This window comes from Symphalangus syndactylus, chromosome 9 (assembly GCF_028878055.3).
Source record: "Symphalangus syndactylus isolate Jambi chromosome 9, NHGRI_mSymSyn1-v2.1_pri, whole genome shotgun sequence".
Lineage (NCBI taxonomy): Eukaryota > Metazoa > Chordata > Mammalia > Primates > Hylobatidae > Symphalangus > Symphalangus syndactylus.
Genome location: NC_072431.2, coordinates 69660449 through 69677259, shown reverse-complemented (window position 1 = coordinate 69677259; position 16811 = coordinate 69660449). Strand labels below are relative to the sequence as shown.

The following is a 16811-nucleotide window of genomic DNA, read 5'->3' as shown; positions in this document are numbered from 1 at the left end:
CAAGCCTTCCCCTGAATGTTACAAGCCTTCAATAGACTCCAGAGTTCCAAAATAGTTACATCAGACAAATTCTGCCAGTGTAATTTTTGTCTGGGTGGGGTAAAGTATTCCTAGTGCTTTCTACTCCAGCATCTTCCCAGAATCCTCTACCTGGATATTTTTAAAATTTGTACTTAGTTGAATTCTGAAGTAAATTAACTTTGCTGTTCTCCTTCAGCACAACACAAGGACTTTCCTGTGCTTTTTCCTACAAGTTTCCTTTTAAACAAGTTGATACTTGTTTGTTTATTTATTTTTGAGACAGAGTTTTGCTCTGGTTGCCCAGGCTGGAGTGCAATGGCATGATCTCAGTTCACTGCAACCTCCGCCTCCCAAGTTCAAGTGATTCTCCTGCCTCAGCCTCCCGAGTAGCTGAGATTACAGTGTACACCACCACACCTGGCTAATTTTGTATTTTTAGTAGAGATGGGGTTTCACCATGTTGATCAGGCCGGTCTTGAACTCCTGACCTCAAGTGATCCACCTGCCTTGGCCTCCCAACATGCTGGGTTTACAGGCGTGAGCCACCATGCCCAGCCGATACTTGTTTAGATGTGTCCTCGTACAGACCACTTTCTCAGTTCACCTTTGTTTCTGGCACTCCCAGCTGTTCCTGCTGGCACGGTTTCCTTCTTACTGAACTCAGTGGTAAACTTAGTCTTCTTTTTTCTCCCCAAAACATCTTTATTTCACTTTCTTGAATAATAGATCATCAGAGTAGAAACTCTAAATCGAGGTAGTTCCTATTAGCACTTTGAAGATATTCCTCTATTGCCTTCCAACATAATTATTTCATTATCTTCTAGTGTCTTTCATCACCATGAAGAAAATGTCTGGTGTCATTCCTTAGTTTTGGAGTCTGCTGATAAATTCAGCAACCAGTAACATTTATTAAGATTAGCATGGTAAGCACCACACATGCCATAACTCATTTAATCCTTACAAAAGTCTGTTGGATCATAGATACTATTTTTTCTCATATTCCAAAGGAGGAAACTGAGGCTTAAAAGAGTACAAATCTAGCCGGATGCAGTGGCTCATGCCTGTAATCCCAGCACTTTGGGAGGCTGAGGCGGGTGGATCACCTGAGGTCAGGGGTTCAAGACCAGCCTGGCCAACATGGCAAAACCCCATCTTTACTGAAAATATAAAAATTAGGTGGGCATGGTGGCACTTGCCTGTAATCCTAGCTACTTGGGAGGCTGAGGCAGGAAAATCACTTGAACCCGGGAGGCAGAGGTTGCAATGAGCCGAGATTGCACCACTGTACTCCAGCCTGGATGACAGAGCAAGACTCCGTCTCAAAAAAAAAAAAAAAAAAAAAAAAGTACAAGTCTTGTCCAAGGGCAAATAGGACACAACTAGAATTCAATCCCAAGTGTTTCCACTTTTGAACAAGTACATTGTACAGACAGGGTAGGGCAGGTGAAATGTCCTTTGGAAACAGGAGACAGAGTCCCTGTCCCAGCACAGCCAACAGCAGTCTCCTTGATCTCCATGACCATTAGCTCTGAGAGTCTGGCCATAATTAAGACCCTGTAGATAATTAGGCACTGATCACAGGGACCTCCTTCTTGGAGATAATAAAACTTGTAGTCTGTAAAGGGAGGGGAAGAAGAACTATCACCTCCCCCACACCCTCCCATCTTGGAATAAGAAGGGACTTGTGTATCTCCATTTAGGTTTTGCACAGTGTTCTCTTAGCAAAACCTAGTGACTGTGGTACATGTGGAACTCACCCTCATCAGAGGCCTGATTGCTCCCAGCAGCAGTTGCTTTTAGAGAAATATCAGAGGAAATTGGCTTGGTAACATTGCACAGAGGATTTAGCTCCACTCCAACAAAATTGGATATTAAGATTGAAACTTCAGAAAATGACTTTCCAGATAAACTTTTAGAATTGCACTTGGATATGTCAAGAATGTAATCTTATGGTTATAGTTTTGTCTGTGAAAACGGTTCCACGGGCAACTGTTACCATGTGAATCCTACTTATTACCAGTAAACTCAGAAGATGGCAACAGCTCTCAGCATTCCACTATTGCAGGCAATCACAAGTCTGCCCTTGTGATCTCTGCCTCTTCTTACCCAAAGAAGAAACTACCTAGTTGTAGCTACAACCGGCAAGAACAAATTTTGGTAAATCTGGGAAGTTCAAAAGATACCACTGTAATGAAACCACCATTGCAAAATTATGACTGAGACAATGAAAGAGATCTCACCTAACCGACTCCATCTTGCTTCTAACCTCCAAGCTGTCCTTCTTCATTCTTGGGTGTAGACTGAACTCACTTTGGGAGGAATTTAGTTTATAGTTTATAATTTAAAACAAAGATGATAATAGCCCTTTCCTAAAACAAACCTCCTTCTTGCTAGGGACCCGATGTCCTTTGTAGGACTAAGAAATTAGCCACATGATTAGAAATTAGTGTTTAGGAGTCATGCAGCTGGAGGCTACAAGATTCTGACCCTCCGTAAACTGCCCCTAAGATCAGTGCTTGAGAAATTTTGCAGACCTTGCACTTGATGGATCAGCTGGCACCACCCAGCTCGATAAACTGGCTCATCTGATCTTGTGGCCACCACCCAGGGACTGACTCAGCTCAAGAAGACATCTTCAGTTCCCAATGATGTCATCTCTGACCAATCAGCACTCCTGGCTCACTGGCTTCCCCCTACCCACCAAGTTGTCCTTAAAAACTCTGCTCCCTGAATGCTCAGGGACACCGATTTGAGTAATCATAAAACTCCGGTCTCCCACACAGCTGGCTCTGTGTGAATTACTCTTTCTCCATTGCAATTCCCCTGTCTTGATTAATTGGCTCTGTCTAGGCAGTGGGCAAGGTGAACTCACTGGGTGGTTTCAGTAACACTCTTTTTTTGTAGTCTAAAAATCACCCCTCAGTATTCCAAAATCACTTCTCCCTCAGACGACCCCTGGACTTCCTCTACTCCCATGCAGTTGACATTAATTTTGAGTTGTGAGAAGGTCTGGTAGCCTCTCTTCTTTCCTTTCATCAGTACTTCCCCTGCTGTTTGGCTTGTAAATATGATTGTATGTTTGGAAGACCCATTTAGAAAATAATAATTGACACTAAGATCGCATAAAAGCCCTTGAGTGTAGAAATGAAAATACTATGAATGATTCGTTTTGCATTAGTGTTCTTTTTTATTTTTGTTTTATTCCGTTTTGTCTATTATATATGGCCTTTGAAATGCTGATTATGCAGATAGATGTATTTTACCCAAAGGGCTGATCTTTGCCCTCAGCTTCTAGGAGGTGACCTCTAAGCCCTTGGACTGTCCTGCCTGATAAGAGTACCTTTGTTTATTTGTAGGCCTTAGGTCACACCAGATATTCTATTATTATTATTATTTTTTTTTTTTGAGATGGGCATCTCACTCTGTCGCCCATGCTGGAATGCAGTGGCATGATCTCTGCTCACAGCAACCTCCCCCTCCCAGGTTCAAGTGATTCTCCTGCCTCAGCCTCCTACATAGCTGGGATTACAGGCATGCACCACCACGCCTGGCTAATTTTTGTATTTTTAGTAGAGGCAGGGTTTCACCATGTTGGCCAGGCTGGTCTCACACTCCTGACCTCAGGTGATCCTCCAACCTCAGCTGCCCAAAGTGCTGGGATTACAGGCGTGACCCACCAAGCCCGGACCCCACACCAGATATTCTCTGCCAACCAAATGATTTCATATGGTTGGGGCTTTGGGCCATGCAGTTATTGGCTCAGCCTCTGGAGGGGCTGGAAATTAAGGTCAGACATGTAGCAGTCAACTGTGTCTAGGTGACTGAGCTGCAGTAAAATCTTTGGATACCAAGACTCAGGTGCATTTCCAAGGTTGGCAGCACTCTGTGCATATCATCACACATCCCTGCTGGGAGAAGTTAGCTCTGTCTATAACCCCTCTGCGATAGGACAACTGGAAGCTCCAAGCATGGAATTCTCCTAGACTCGGTCTCATGTGCCTGTTCCCTCGGTTAGCGTTAATGTGTGTCCTTATGCTATAATAAAACATACATGAATATAACAGCTTTCAGAGAGTTCTGTGGGTCCTTCTAGTGAACTGTTAAATCTGGAGGTGGTCTTGGGGGCCCCTGAACTTTGCACTGGTGAATGTGTTTTCCAATCCTCGTTTCAGCATTTCTCATTCTTAACTGCAATATGGGAGTAGCTCTGTTTTCTGGGGTGATTGTGACGGCTAAATGAAGTGAAGTATAAAAAGCATCTAGAATTGTGCCTTGCCTATAGCAGTGTATTAGTCTTTTTTCATGGTGCTGATAAAGACATACCCGAGATTGGGTAATTTATAAGAAAAAAGAGGTTTAATGGACTCAGTTCACATGGCTGGGGTGGCATCACAATCATGGCGGAAGGTGAAAGGCATGTCTCATATGGAGGCAGACAAGAGAAGAGAACTTGTTCAGGGAAACTCCCCTTCATAAAACCATCAGATGTCATGAGATTTATTCACTATCTCGAGAATAGCACAGGAAAGGCCCACCCCCATGATTCAATTACCTCCCACCTGGCCCCTCCCACAACACATGGGAATTGTGGGAACTATAATTCAAGATGAGATTTGGGTGGAGACACAGCCAACCATATCAAGCAGTTTCTTTTTTTTTTTTTTTTTTTTTTTTTGAGACGGAGTCTTGCTCTGTCCCCCAAGCTGGAGTGCAGTGGCACGATCTCGGCTCACTGCAAGCGCCGCCTCCCGGGTTCACGCCATTCTCCTGACTCAGCCTCCCGAGTAGCTGGGACTACAGGCGCCCGCCAACACGCCCGGCTAATTTTTTGTATTTTTAGTAGAGACGGGGTTTCACCGTGTTAGCCAGGATGGTCTCGATCTCCTGACCTCGTGATCCGCCCACCTCGGCCTCCCAAAGTGCTGGGATTACAGGCTTGAGCCACCGCGCCCGGCCTCAAGCAGTTTCTTAATAAAGGCTTTTTCCTAAAGATTCTGACCATTTGCTTTTTAAATAAAGAATGGTATAGTGTTACGTGGAGGAATAGTCATACAAACCACCTCCAATGTTGATGCTAATAAATAGCTTGTGGGGTATTCTCTTTTCAGCTCATATATAAGATTTTCTTCTTATTTCAGCTCTTGAATGTGTAGAACTATGAGACCTTTGTACGATTAGAACTTTTTCAGTGACTCTGCAGTATTTATAACAAAAGCCAAAACAACTTTCAGCAGAACCTGGTTTGAGACAGTGGCTGGGGGCCAGCCGAATGATACAGATTTTTTCTTTGTGACATTTTGAGTTTGAGGTGACTGGATCTCCCGTATAGATGAGTCTATGGAGAAGTTACAAGGGAAACTGATGGGAAGTCAGTTCTTCATCGGCAACCTCTTGCCTGTAACTGTTAGGAACTAGTTCATGTAATGGGAGGAGAATATACTTCACTGTGGCAGTTTTATTTGTTTGGTTATTATTTTCTGAGAAGGGATGGGAGCTTGTAAATAAAATCAAACAAATCAAAGGCAGAGCACACTGACTTTAGAGGTCTTCATAAAAAGCTTTCGGCTTCTCTTGTTTGCCTAAGGCCTCTTGTGCTGTACTTGAGTAGAGAAATAATTAACAAGACAGTAGGCTTTTCAGTGCACTCATTGTTTAGACTGAATGCCGAGAGAAGTTGACGTACCTTAAGAATTTGGAATAATAGGCTGGGTGCAGTGGCTCATGCCTATAATCCTAGCACTTTGGGAGGCCGAGGCAGGCGGATCACTTGAGGTCAGGAGTTCGAGACCAGCCAGGCCAATGTGGTGAAACCCCATCTCTACTAAAAATGCAAAAATTACCTGGGCATGGTGGGGCATGCCTGTAATCCCAGCTACTCGGGAGGCTGAGACAGGAGAATCTCTTGAACCTGGGAGGCAGAGGTTTCAGTGAGCTGAGATTGTGCCAGTGCACTCTAGCCTGAGAGTGAGACTCCATCTCAAAAAAAAAAAAAAAATTGGAATATACACCGTTTTCTGTAAGTTTTAGATAAGTTAAAGGGAGTTAACTTAGGGATGTTGCACACAAATAAGTCCAGGGGTAAAACAAAATAAAACAGAAAAAAAACAATGCTCTGGCCAAGTGAGGTGGCTCACACCTGTATTCCCAGCATTTTAAGAGGCTGAAATGGGAGAATTGCTTGAGCCCTGGAATTCAAGACCATCCTGGGCGGCATAGCAAGACTGTCTCTCTACAAAACATTAAAACATTAGCTGTATATGGTGGCATGCACTGTAGTCCCAGCTCTTCCAGAGACTGAGGAGGGAGGATCCTTGAGCCGAAGAAGTTGAGGCTGCAGTGAGCTCTGATTGCACCACTGCACTCCAGTCTGGGCGACAGAGGAAGACCCTGTCTCTAAAAACAAAACAAAACAAAACAAAACAAAACAAAAAGCCTCTCTTTGCAGTTTCCTTGAGAAATATTTGAAAGACATGACTATTAGTTCTGTCATTTTCCAGTTTGAAAGCTACCAGTAGCATGGGATCATGTAATGGCCATGGTCTCTTTAACACCCTCCAATTTGAATCTTGGCCCTTCTACTTCCTGAGGATATGGCCTAAGCACATCTATCACTTAGCTTTTTTTGGACTTTTGCTCTCGTTCTAAAGATAGGAATGTGACTACAACATGTTTATTATGTAGATTACACAAGATAGAGAACCAAACATAGCACCTAGTACCCAGTAGGACACTTCACAAGGATTTGTCACTACTGTTTGCCTGCCAGTCCTCTCCTTTCCTCTGCCCTACATTTTTTGGCTGAGGTTGTTGATGTGCTTTTTCCTTTCTTGGATGGATACAGTCACCACTATTTTAAACCTTATTTTTAGTTTTGTCAAAATTCTACGTGGACAGTTAAAAAGTCCAAGTTTATTAAAAAACAAAACAAAAACAAAAAACAGCAGTTCTTTGTACCCTCCTCAAACAAAAACACACCTCCATTTCCCCCTTCAAGCAACAACCACTTTCAGATTTTCTAGGTGATTCATTTGGTATTTATTTCCGTTTCTCTAAATAGCATACTTATATTGCTGCTCGCCCCTGCACACCCAACCCGCCATTTTGCTTATTATCTTTTTTTTTTTTTTTTGAGGCAGAGTCTCGCTCTGTCCCCCAGGCTGGAGTGCAGTGGCGCGATCTCGGCTCACTGCAACCTCTACCTCCCAGGTTCAACCAATTCTCCTGCTTCAGCCTCCCAAGTAGCTGGGACTACAGGAGGCTGCTGGTTTTTGTATTTTTAGTAGAGGCAGGGTTTCACCTTGTTGGCCAGGCTGGTCTTGAACTCATGACCTCAAATGATCCACCCATGTCAGCCTCCCAAAGTGCTGGGATTACAGCCGTGAGCCACCATGCCTGGCTGCTTATTATCTCTTTACTGTGTACCATGGAAGATGAGGCTCGAGCTTGCTTCTACCTTCTCCAGGAACATCCTTTCCCATTCCCCCACCCTCGTAACATACACATACCAGATTTTTATTTAGATGATTTTTTTTGCATTATTATAACCATGTGAACACTGTTCACGGCCAAGCCATGCCATCTCCTGCAATTGCTATTTGTTTGCAGTGCCACCTTTGGTTAACTTTTATTATTTTCTTCATCTAGATTTCTGTGTTCTTTTGCTAACAACTCTCAAACTCCCTGCCATCTCAAATATATTGCCTCTCAGACTTTCAGATGCATTGGATTTGCTATCACGTTCATCTTTTTGAAGAAGTCTCTGCAGGACACTTACTTACCCACCTACCTTGGACAGTTCACTCTACCACCTAGTTCACAGCTGTTATCCTGGGATCACCAGCTCTGTCTTGAGTGAAATGTCTCTGGGATCCCGTGTTTCCTAAAGTTGCTCCTTCATTCACAGGAAACGCAACTTTTAGGAGATTCCTAAGAAACTGTCATGTAAAAAGTACAACTTTTTGAGACCTTTAATGTCTAAACGTGTTTTCATTCTCCCTACGCATTTGATTTGGATATAGAATTCTTGGCTGGAAACTATTCCCCCTTTGAGGTTGGACCTACTGTCTTTCAGCTTTCCTTGCAGTAATTGAGAACTCAAAAGGCATTCAGATTCTTAATCCTCTGTGTATGACCATGTTTTTCTCATTAGATTTTCTCTTTGTCTCCATTGTTTTGAAATTTCACTGTAATGTGCCTCAGACGGTGTGTCTGGTTTTATCCATTGTAGACACCTTTAATGTGGAAACTCGTGTCCTTCACTTCTTAACATTTCCAGAATTATTTCAATGAATATGTCCTCTCTTCTATTTTTTTTTTCTCCTTTCTGTCTAGAACTACTAAAAAAAAAAAGTTTTAAATTGGGTCTTATGGACTAGTTCTTTAATATTTAAAAAAAAAATCTTTTTTGCCAGGTGCAGTGGCTCACGCCTGTTATCCCAGCACTTTGGAAGGCCAAGGCGGGCCAATCACCTGAGGTCAGGAGTTCAAGACCAGCCTGGCTAACATGATGAAACCCCATCTCTACTAAAAATACAAAAAATTAGCCGGGTGTGGTGGCGTGTGCCTGTAGTCCCAGCTACCCTGGAGGCTGAGGCAGGAGAATCTCTTGTACCCGGGATGTAGAGGTTGCAGTGAGCTGAGATCATGCCATTGCACTCCAGCCTGGGTGACAGAGTGTCCGTGCCCGGCCACTGCTCCCGGCCTCTTTTTGTTTATTTTTATCCCTCTATCATGTTAGAAGTTTTTCTGAGGTGGCTGATGGTCATTGGTTATATGCTTGTATTTGAGAGTGGGAGACTAAAGACCAGCCTGGCCAACATGGTGCAACCCCATCTCTTCAAAAAATACAAAAATTAGCTGGGCATGGTGGTGCACACCTGTAATCCCAGCTACTCAGGAGGCTGAGGCAGGAGAATCGCTTGAACCTGAGAGGTGGAGGTTGCAGTGAAGCCGAGATTGCGTCACTGCACTCCAGCCTGGGTAACAGAGCATGACTCCGTCTCAAAAATAAATAAATAAAAATAATAATAAAAAATAAAGAGCACCCTAATGGTATGGGCTTGACTCTATCTTGGAGTGATCTGCCGGATCATTTCCTCAGGGAATCCCAACCTCAGTATCTTGTCATCTGTCTTCTTGGGCTGGTCGGTAGGGTCTTCTCATTTTCTGCAGCTTGCAGTGGTCCCTGGTGGTCCAGAAACAGGAAAGGAAATAGTTTTATTATGGCAGCCCTGCTCTCAGCTATACCTGCTGTCCCACAGACCATAGATCCTTTCTGAATTGTCTTCTGAGAAGAAACCTCCAAGCATCTGTCAAGGCATGGAGTGGGCAGGTGCTCAGCTGTGAATATATGCAGGGGGCTCAGGAACTTGAGATTCTAATCATGTCTTAAACAGAATATAAACCTGCCTTTGGGTTTTTGGTGGGGAGTGGGTTTGGTACCTCCTCAATCCGTGCTTCCTGTAGGGGGGAACTGGTGCAGCCAGTTTCTGAGCCTTTGAGGATAATTTGGGCTGAATCTTGGATTTCTCTATTTGCTAGCTTAGGATTCAGCTCTCTTGGGTCTGCTAAACCAGTTTGCTCACCCATCATCTTTTCAGCTGCTAAAAGTCCAATACTGTTTTCTCCTCTCCTGATAGCTTTATTTTTATGTTATATATCTTTTTAAAATGTTCTTACTGTCATTTTAGTGGGGTTTCAAGAGGAAGTAATAGTAAATGCATGCGTTTAATCTACCATCTTTAATATAATCTTTTTAAACATTTACACTAACAGAACCTATGCCATTATTATTGTTTAGTGAAATTCTCCCTGTGTGAAAGATGAGAACATAAGGAGAACAAGGCCCTTTGTACAGCAGTTTGATTCTTGCAGAGAGTGGGAGCCTGCATTGCCTCATCTAGCCAGCAAGGCCACAGACCCTTAGCAGCCTGGCTTTATTAAGTCAGGCTGTACCTTATTGCGCTTGTGTGTTTTTAAGATCATCTATGACCTTTTGAGTTTATTTGTAATTCTGCATAGATTCCGTTCTTCCCTTACTGTTGGATTCGAGGGATTCTTTTAGCAGGGTGACCTTGTGTCTCAGGATACTTAACCTCAGATTTTACGATTTGGGGTTTCATGCCTCTCTTTATGCAGCTGTCTTTCAGTGCTGTTTGTGTGTCAGTCATACCAAATTTTCCTCTTTCAGCTTCTGCTTTTTACATAGAACACTTTGATTTTTTCTGAGCTGTGATTATTCAGTATGATTCGTCTCAGATTGCCCTGAGAGGCGGCACATGTGGTTCAGTTTTGTCTTTTGGGTCTAGTGGCTCTGTTCATTTCAGAATAACTTACTCTTAAGGACTGAATGTTTGTGGCCCTCCTCCCCTCCCAAATTCATAGGTTGAGGTCCTAACTCCCAGTGTGGCTATATTTGGAGATGGGGTTTCAAAGGAAGCAACTGGGATTAAAAGAGGTTATAAGGGTAAGCCCTGATCTGATAGGATCAGTGTCTTTATAAGAAGAGACATCAGGGCTGGGAGCGGTGGCTCATGCCTATGATCCTAGCATTTTGGGAGATCAAGGTGGGAGGATCACTTGAGGCCAGGAGTTCAAGAGCAGCCTGGGCAAAATAGCTAGACCCTTTCTCTACAGAAAATTTAAAAATTAGTTGGGCATGGTGACATGTACCTGTAGTCTCAGCTACGCAGGAGGCTGAGGTGGGAGGATGGCTTGAGCCCACAAGATTGAGGCTGCAGTGTGCAATAATTGCAACACTGCACTCCAGCCTGGGTGACAGAGTGAGAACCTATCTCTTAAAAAAAAAAAAAAAAAAAAAAAAAAAAAAAAAAAAAAAAAAAAAAAAAAGAAGAAGAGACATGAGAGGGCCCAACTCACTTGCTCACTCACTTTCCATGTACATGTACCAAGAAAAGGCCATGTGGGACAGAGCAAGAAGGCAGCTGCCTGCAAGACAGGAAGAGAGCCCTCACCAGAAACTGAGCCAGAACCTTGGAATTCCAGCCTCCAGAACTGTGAGAAAAGAATTTTCTGTTGTTTCAGTCCCCCATACTATGGCATTTTGTTACGGCAGCCTGAGCTAATACTCCCACTTTGTCCTGCATTTACTTGGTCTTCAGCTAGTTTTTTTAGACTTTGGGAATCAGAGCAGTCAGTTGTCAGATTTTAGCTTACAGTTGTCCTACCTGTGCAACTGAAATTTTTAAACCAGAGTAGAGTTTTAGAGTCAAAGGAAACCAGATCTTCTAGTGCAGAAGTTTTCAAACTGCATTAGAAGTGAGGAAGTTGGTTTTGTGAGTTGGAGCCAGCAGTTCTCTTATGAAATGCATTGCCTGCCGTTTTGTGAAAGTTGTATTCCCAGCTTGTGTGTGTTTATTTGCGTGTACTAGATTGAGATATAAAGTATATTTTTGACTGTAGGTATGGTAAAAAAAAAAAAAATTAAATCCATTGTATCGCTCAAACTAATCCTTTTCTCTCTCTTAGAACACCCATGGCAAATGATCATGTTAGAGTTTGAGGGTGAAGGAGCGTCAGGATTATGAACCAGAGGGGTCAGACTTCAGACCTAGAAATCAAAACACCAAAGGGACACAAATAGGGAAGAAGAGAGTATGGTCATCTCTGTCTTTCAGCAAGCAACACTGGGATCCCCAAAAAGACTCCTCTATGGGGCCAAGCTTGTGTGATTTATCACACCTGTCCCTGTACTCCCCAAGTGCCTTGTACATAACCTCACTCACTATACATGCTATGTTGTATTATAATTATTTTCTAAATGTATGTAACTGGGCCAAGTCCATAGTTGGCCTGGTTGGCCCATGTTGATGGATGGATCATCATTTTTGGCCTCATTTGACTGCCATACATGTTGAATTACATGTTAATGTCATGTCAGTCACCCCAGGCTCGGTCAAGGGTGAGTGTCATGCCTCTGTCATGAATACACAGTGAAGCAGTCCCTTCTAGTCTATGGAGCCAGTAGCAGCAAAATCCCATCATGTCTCAAGATGTCAGTAGAATGGGTGGAATTTTGATTCTTTGTATCGTCTTCTAGCTTTGTTAAGAGTGAGGAAGGGCCGGGTGCGGTGGCTCATGCCTGTAATCCCAGCACTTTGGGAGGCCGAGACGGGCGGATCACGAGGTCAGGAGATCGAGACCATCCTGGCTAACATGGTGAAAGCCCGTCTCTACTAAAAATACAAAAAAAAAGTAGCCGGGTGTGGTGGTGGGCGCCTGTAGTTCCAGCTACTCAGGAGGCTGAGGCAGGAGAATGGCAAGAACCCGGGAGGCGGAGCTTGCAGTGAGCTGAGATTGCGCCACTGCACTCCAGCCTGGGCGACAGAGCGAGACTCTGTCTCAAAAAAAAAAAAAAAAGGGTGAGGAAGAAAGGCTGGGCCCTCACATGTCCTGGGTGACGGCATATGTTGTTAAGTTCATATATTCACAGAGCCATCAGGCTTGGTGGGGTGGAATGCAGGAGGAAACTGCAGGGGCCATTATAGTGTCTACGGAAGTTCAGGACAGTGAGGTCCTGTGGCCAGAAAACTGACAGAAACTGTCTAACACGGGAACTCTCTCACTGCAACCGAACTAACAGGATTTAGGAAGACTTCCCAGAGCAAAGGATGAAGGACATGTGAGTTAGAGGGAATAGCTTGGGTGTCATGTGAGAGGACCACAGCTCACCAAGAGATGCAGATTTGATACTCAGACTTTACATTCAGGATCGTAGGAATCAATTCTGCTGTCGGCACAGTCTCAGGCTGTCTGTGGGAAGTTGAGAGAAGCCACAGCTGGAATCAGAAGGTCAATCGGCTGGAAGACAGTGGCTGCGGCCCAGAGGAAGGGCCTGCGTGACCAAGTCACGCCACTGGCGGCAGAAGTGCTGCCCAGGGAGAATCGATGGAGGTGTGAGGGGCCAGGGAAAAGGTCACCTTTGACTCTGCAATTTTGAGGCTCAGTGCCTGGGAATGACAGTGATTGCTTCCACAATAGTAGACAACACTTCAGGGACAGTCTGTCTTGGGAGAGAAAATGATGATGAGATATAAATTTTACATCTTGGGTTGTAGAGTTCACAGGGCCCTTGAGGCACCATTTCCAAGAATGGTCTTATTACAAGAAAACTTCTTCTAATTCATAGAGTAATTAAACTTTTCCACGTATTCAGCATTTTCCCCCTAGAAAGCTCTTAGCTAGTGGGTAAAAAATCAGATGTCATTTAAATTCAACATATTTTAATATTCTAAATTCAGGAACCTATGTATTTTCTTTTTTTTTTTTTTTGTGGCTAGAACAGGAAATTGTTCCTCAGTTATTTAGTTAGTCGGAGTTTTCTTATTTTTATTTTTGAGACGGAGTTTCACTCTTGTCACTGAGGCTAGAGTGCAGTGGCACGGTCTTGGCTCACTGCAACCTCCACCTCCCAGGTTCAAGCGATTCTCCTGCCTTAGCCTCCCAAGTAGCTGGGATTACATGCACACACCACCACGCCCAGCTAATTTTTGTATTTTTAGTAGAGATGGGGTTTTACCATGTTGGCCAGGCTAATCTTGAACTCCTGACCTCAGGTGATCCACCGGCCTTGGCCTTTGAAAGTGCTGGGATGACAGGCATGAGCCACCGTGCCCGGCCATTAGTCGAAGTTTTTTAAAAGACAGTGGCATGGGCTGGGCGTGGTGTCTCACGCCTCTAATCCCAGCACTTTGGGAGGCCGAGGCCGGTGGAACACGAGGTTAGGAGATCAAGACCATCCTGGCTAACACGGTGAAACCTCGTCTCTACTAAAAATACAAAAAATTAGCCAGGTGTGCTGGTGGGAGCCAGTAGTCCTAGCTACTCGGGAGGCTGAGGCAGGAGAATGGCATGAACGCAGGAGGCAGAGCTTGCAGCGAGCCGAGATCAGGCCACTACACTCCAGCCTGGGCTACAGAGTGAGACTCCGTCTCAAAAAAAAAAAAGACAGTGGCATGACAAGTACTTGTCTATTTATGAGTCAGGTATCAGCATATTAGTTAATTTACACAAATGAATGCCAAACAAATGCTTTGAATTAAAAGCCTTCACAGTTCAACTAATATTTCCTTCTGAGCCTCTTCAACTTTCTTTCTGTTTTCTTCATTCCAGGTCGTTATTCCACTGTGACTTTTGAGAAGCAATTTTCTTAAGAGAGTACAAATTGGATTATCCCCTCTTACTGAATTGAAATTCTTCAGGCTTTCCACTAATGAGATATTGTATCCATGTTAGGCCAGAAAAGCAAGTTTGAGTCATTTAGTTAGCATGTTTCAATTAGAAGTTATTGATGAAACCTTCACTAATAACTCAAGCCAAGTTGAGTCTAAAAAGGATTCCATGAGGTGCTGTTAACACAGCCTTGAAAATTTGTAACCGATCAAAAGTGGCAACAGCAGGAATTAGAATGAGTTTGAATTAGTCACATGGTAACACGGAAACATTTAACCCTGGTCAGCGGGACTGCTTGAGATAAACTTCACTGCAAAACTGCAGGCCCAAGGGAAAGGAAGCTCTCCTGTGATAGGAAGTCATGTCTGGAACATGGAAGAGGTTTTTTGTGTTTGTTTTTGTTTTTGTTTTTTTGACGTGATAGGGAGAAAAGATCAGACTTGTTCATGATTTTTAAAAACATTCATTTTTTTTTTTTCTAGGGATGTTTTTACTTCTGACTTGACACGTTTTTTTCTTTCCAGTTTAAAATTGGTGGTGAATGGTGGACGTGGATCGATTATAACCGCTTCCAGGAACTCATCCAGGAATATGAAGATAATGGTGGATCAGAAACGTTCAGCGCAAAGGATTATATGGCCAGAACTCCTCACTGGGCATTATTTGGTGCCAGTGAAAGAGGCTTTGATCCCAAGGACACAAGACATCAGAGAAAGAACAAATCAAAGGCTATTTCTGGATGTTGAGATTATCTGATTTCAAGGTACTGAAGGACAAAAACTTGGATGGCCTCAAAAGGTTCTTGAACACCACTGTGATTCTCCAAGGACGAATTACAAAAATTATACTTTCATACGAAGGAGACGATAAGGCAGTAAACATGGGGACACGGGGGACAGCGTCCACACTCGGAGGGCCTGTGCCACAGCCCCGATATTTCTTTTCAGAACTCAGCCCCTTTCCTGATTTTACTTCTAAGAGGAAAATTATTTTGAGGAGGAACTACACAGTCGTGATTAGAATTTAACTGATAGTTTTGTATTATAACTTGTAAGACCTGCCAGAATGCTAGTCCCGAGAGTGTCAGACAGGGAAGAAATCCCTGGGCCTCTTCCCCTTACCGGGCCCTTGGATTTCATGGAGCAGCCACTTAGCATTGAATTGCACTACCCTGAGCTAACCATGTCTGCGCCTTCTAAAATAAGAGCTTGATCCCTTTCTTCTATCTTAAGACAGCACCTCCTGAAAAGAATCGAAGTTGTCACAACTCTCAATTATTTTTTAAATACTGCATAGATTGAGTTTTGGTTTATTACCAACCCTTCCCAAAATTGCATCGGATCTAAAACTGTACTAGATCTCATCCCATTCCCATGTACATTACCACAGACCTCAGTACCTGGGCTGGAGCGGAACGAAGCTGTCTGCTGTAAGAGGAGTCGCCATGTGAGGGCATGGAGTCATCAGTCTCACAAACACACTTTGGACTAAAGAGGATAATTTCTTTTTGTTCAGGAGGTCACTGTCCGGGCCTCTCATATCACGACCAGACGGCGGGTCTCCATCTTCTTTCACTCCTGTGGCCCTCGCTGCTTTACACAATCTGTTCTTTAAGGTTCAGGTGTTTTCAAGTTGGAAAGATCATAAATACTCAAAATTGTTTTCAAGTTAGCAAGTTCTTTTAACAGTCTTTTATGCAAAAATTGAATTAATAAAATAATCTTTTGTAAAGACTTGCAGCATGAGTTTTTTTAAATTTTTATTCTAATTATTGTGGGTACATATTAGGTGTATATATGGGGTACATGGGATGTTTTCATACAAGCATGCAATGCGTAATAATCACATCATGGAGAATGGGGTCACCATCCCCACGAGCATTTATCCTTTGTGCAAAAACCAATCCAATTATACTCTTTTAGTTATTTTTTATTTTTATTTATTTATTTATTTTGAGACAGAGTCTCACTGTTACCCAGGCTGGAGTGCAGTGGTGTAATCTTGGCTCACTGTCACTTCTGCCACCCGGGTTCAAGTGATTCTCTTGCCTCAGCCTCCCAAATAGCTGGGATTACAGGCATGCACCACCACGCCTGGCTAATTTTTGCATTTTTAGTAGAGATGGGATTTCACCATGTTGGCCAGGCTGGTCTCGAACTCCTGACCTCAGGTGATCCTCCTGCCTCAACTTCCCAAAGTGCTAGGATTACAGGCGTGAGCCACCATGCCCGGCCAGTCCTGCAGTTCTAAACTCTGTTAGACCCACCTTTTGTAACTCTATCCTCTATTCTATGCCAAATTAAAATTCATAGATGTATAATCTACCTACCCAGTTGAAAACTGGACACCTTTTTTTTTTTGGCAACAGGGTCTCGCTCTGTTGCTGAAGCCAGAGTGCAGTAGCACAGTCACGGCTCACTGCAGCCTCAATCTCCTGGGCCCAAGCAGTCCTCCCGCCTCAGCCTCCTGCATAGCTGGGACTGCAGGCATACACAAGCTCAGCTAAATTTTTTTGATGTTTTTTTGTAGACACAGGGTCTCACTATGTTGCCCAGGCTGGTCTTGAACTCCTGAACTTGAGAGATCCTCCCGCCTCAACC

The 16811-nt window shown here is 43.6% G+C and overlaps 1 protein-coding gene across 11 annotated transcripts in view; it reads left to right on the top strand.

The window, feature by feature from the left end:
• Nucleotides 1–15944, top strand: part of LOC129489808 (S-adenosyl-L-methionine-dependent tRNA 4-demethylwyosine synthase TYW1) — a 279548-nt gene extending 263604 nt beyond the window's left edge. For 7 of the 11 annotated variants that reach the window (XM_055292946.2, XM_055292947.2, XM_055292950.2 and 4 more), the window contains one exon: nucleotides 14736–15944. In XM_055292946.2, the coding sequence (XP_055148921.1) occupies nucleotides 14736–14957 (222 nt within the window). In that variant the 3' untranslated portion in view covers nucleotides 14958–15944. The other 4 variants (XM_063646354.1, XM_063646355.1, XM_063646360.1 and 1 more) reach the window with 3 other exon arrangements.
• The last annotated feature ends 867 nt before the right edge of the window (nucleotides 15945–16811 follow it).